Source organism: Engraulis encrasicolus, chromosome 19, assembly GCF_034702125.1.
Source record: "Engraulis encrasicolus isolate BLACKSEA-1 chromosome 19, IST_EnEncr_1.0, whole genome shotgun sequence".
Classification (NCBI taxonomy): domain Eukaryota; kingdom Metazoa; phylum Chordata; class Actinopteri; order Clupeiformes; family Engraulidae; genus Engraulis; species Engraulis encrasicolus.
Window position 1 is genome coordinate 31,666,960 of NC_085875.1, and position 3,394 is coordinate 31,670,353.

General features: G+C 42.0%; 1 protein-coding gene across 1 annotated transcript; it reads left to right on the forward strand.

Annotated features, from left to right (window-relative positions):
* Positions 1-433: 433 nt before the first annotated feature.
* On the forward strand, positions 434-2,777 carry sox11a (SRY-box transcription factor 11a). Its single transcript, XM_063184121.1, has one exon. The coding sequence runs from the start codon at positions 556-558 to the stop codon at positions 1,636-1,638; it is 1,083 nt and encodes a 360-aa protein (XP_063040191.1). The 5' UTR covers positions 434-555; the 3' UTR covers positions 1,639-2,777.
* The last annotated feature ends 617 nt before the right edge of the window (positions 2,778-3,394 follow it).

Consider the following 3,394-nt stretch of genomic DNA (forward strand, 5'->3'; position numbering starts at 1 on the left):
GCAGCAACAGTGTCCAAGCGCCACCTTCAGTATCCTATTCAGAAAAAAAACCCTGACTACTCTAAATGACGTGATGCATTTACAGTCGCCTGCAATAACGCTATGGTTTACATTTTCTTTTAAAATTAATTTAAACTTGGCGTTGAGATATAGATAGTAGGCTGATGCATTACGTCTTCCCAACTTTATCACCTAGTCTACACAAGGTCTGTATGTCTGATGAGCGTGTCTGGCTCAGCGTGGCTTCAGACACCCTTGTACCACGACCCACCTACAAATCCGAGCTCCAATGAGAGCGCAGGAAGACTTATGGGACGGTTCAGAGGCTGCTGGGCGGAGTGGAGAGGACGTGATTGGATCATCATGAATGACGTAACCCACATGAAAACGGCAAGAACTAGTTAAGAAGGCAGTTTGGAAGTCTGGTAAAGAGTGAAGAGCTTGAGATACACTGTGTAAGGACGCAAAGGCACAAAACCAGCAAGAGAAGAGACCCCAGGCAGTGGGCTTGACAGACACTGCAGCGACTGTGGTAGTTAAGACTGAAAAGGGACCATGGTGCAGCAGACGGAGCACAGCGAGGCGGACAGCGGCATGTCCAGGGAGGCTACCGACACGGAGGAGAATGAATTCATGGCTTGCAGTCCCGTACCGATTAACCCAGACTGGTGCAAGACCGCAACTGGACACATTAAAAGACCGATGAATGCGTTCATGGTTTGGTCAAAAATTGAGCGGAGAAAGATTATGGAACAGTCGCCGGACATGCATAACGCCGAAATTTCCAAGAGACTGGGAAAGCGGTGGAAAATGTTAAAGGACAGTGAAAAGATTCCCTTCATCAGGGAAGCCGAAAGGCTCCGACTTAAACACATGGCTGATTATCCAGATTACAAATACAGACCTAAGAAAAAACCAAAGCTCGACAGCTCCAAAACATCAGCAGCATCTCCGGAGAAACCTTGCAACAAAATGTCCAAGAACGCCGGTAAGAAATGCTCTAAGTTGAAGAGCAAGACGCACGGCTCCAAATCATCGCATGTCTACGGGGATGACTATGTATTTAAGAACTTGAAAGTTTCAAAGACTGTAAAGCATGAACTCACTGATGATGACGACGACGACGACTCTGAAGATGAATATCGAGTCCGGATTAAGCAGGAGGACGAGGACCAGATGCGGCAGTACAGTGTAGCAAAAGTTCCCGCTAGTCCAACTTTGAGTTCATCCGCAGAGTCAGAGGGGACCAGCATGTACGAAGAAGTGAGGAACGCGGCACCCAACAGAATGTTTTACAATTTCAAGAACATTACCAAGCAGAGCACAATGTACCCTGCTTCCGTTTCACCAGCATCATCTAGGTCAGTTTCCACATCTTCCAGTTCGAGCGAAGACGCGGACGACTTGCTTTTTGACTTCAGTTTAAATTTTGCCCCATCGGCCCAGAACTCCGAGTTGGGGAACCAGAATTCAGGAAATCTTTCACTCTCCTTGGTGGATAAAGATTTGGACTCTTTCAGTGAGGGTAGCCTGGGCTCTCACTTTGAATTTCCAGACTATTGTACGCCAGAGCTCAGCGAGATGATCGCAGGGGACTGGCTGGAAGCGAACTTTTCTGACTTGGTGTTCACGTACTAAATTGAAAGTTCCCAAGTAATAACAGAGAGGAAGAAAAGAAATTATATGTCCCGTACAAGTTGTTTCTTACCCTGCCCTCTTCCGTGGTTTATCTAGGGGGTGTGGGGAGGAGGCGAAGTGAGGTTTGATGAATTAGATGCTTATGAAGCTGGCACTGTAGCAAAAAAGAAAAAAAGTCTGCAGACGTTTTTCTGGCAGCATGACAGGGTTTTATGGATTTTTTCTGTAGGTCTACAATTACTGTTCAACTAAACCGGACCACAAAGGGAAAATCTGAGAACTTCTATGCATCTTACCCTCTTAAAACTGCAGGGAGCTGAAAACGTAAGACTGTGGACTGATTCAAAACAAATCTGTGAACTGACACTGTTCAGGATGTTGCTTCAAAACGGTTTTATGTCATTTCTAAATGCCGCAAACGTTTCTTTTTTGTAACTGATTATGTTTACCTAGTGGTTTGAAAATAAGCAGCCTAAACCTCTCCAGAGTACAGGTGTCAGAGGAAACATTTTGATACATAACAGACCTCATCTTTTTAAATGAAAAGCAAACTATTTTCAGGCATATTTTTGTACAGTTCAAAGGGAATGTTCTTACTGTGCGTTCAGTGAGCTTCAGGCACTTCTTCCCTTTATCATTTGTTTTAGCATGCAAGGGAGTCCTGGTTTCAAGGATTAAGTTAAATTAAAACTTGCATTAAAATGCCTTGTGATTTTAAGCTAGGTTTTTGTACAGTTGTAGATCAGATTTGTTGAGTATTTGTAGGAGATATGGCATTGGGTGGGAAGGCATACCTCAGTGCTGGTACTAGTTTCAAGATTGTATATGTACTGTAATATAGTAAAGTTAGGAGTTTATGTATATCATACTCGTGATATGTGGATGGGTCCCAAATCGCAGGTGTGAAACTGGATTTTTCTTTTTTTTCTTTTCCTTTTGGTTATTTTGTATGGCACATACTGTTTCTCCCCCCTCATTTTTGTGCAATATATTTACTCTTAAAAATGCAGACCATCTACATTTTTTGTAGCAAATGATGGAACAACAGACTGTGCACTGTCAACATCATTAACTGTCATGATGCTGAAGTCTGTCCTGGCAAAAATAAATAAATCAGCTGGAACTGATAGAAAAATGAATGAATATGGCCGTCTGGTGTATTGTTGGGAGGAATAACCCAGTTACTATCTCAATCTGAACCCCCCCTCAAGGCTGAACATTGGATACTTTATTGGACACAGCAAAATGGTGAGAAATTGACCCCAAATACAGTGCCAAAATAGGCAAGTGTTAAATGTGGGTGGTCCTGCAGATTATTTTCAAGCAAAAAAGTACATTCCACACTCTTGTTTCATAAAATGGAACGTTTTATTTTGAACTGAAGACTGCCTTCTTTTCTAAAAAAAAAAAAAAAGACAAACCATAAACCTGTATTTTATTTCTTGCACTTAAAACAGATTTTGTTTATTTTTATGTGAGTCTTACATATGAAGTCTGTTTTGAATACATAGTTTGGAATATGACTTACTACGACATGCCAGTGAAATGTTTCAAGGACACGGCAGTGCCAGTAGTTACCTCACATTCCAAGTGTGAACCTTTGACTCATCTTTTAATAAACAAATGCATACCACCATCCACTGTTCTTTCAGTTTTCTGAATGAAAGTCAACACGATGGCCCAGCTTTTTTTACAACCAGGTTTTTGTATGGATAAGTCATATTTACACTGGACACACACCTGTCTTATGTGGAAT

Excerpts from the sequence above, each read along its gene's own strand:
- sox11a (XM_063184121.1), top strand. The coding sequence starts at position 556 with ATGGTGCAGCAGACGGAGCACAGCGAGGCGGACAGCGGCATGTCCAGG.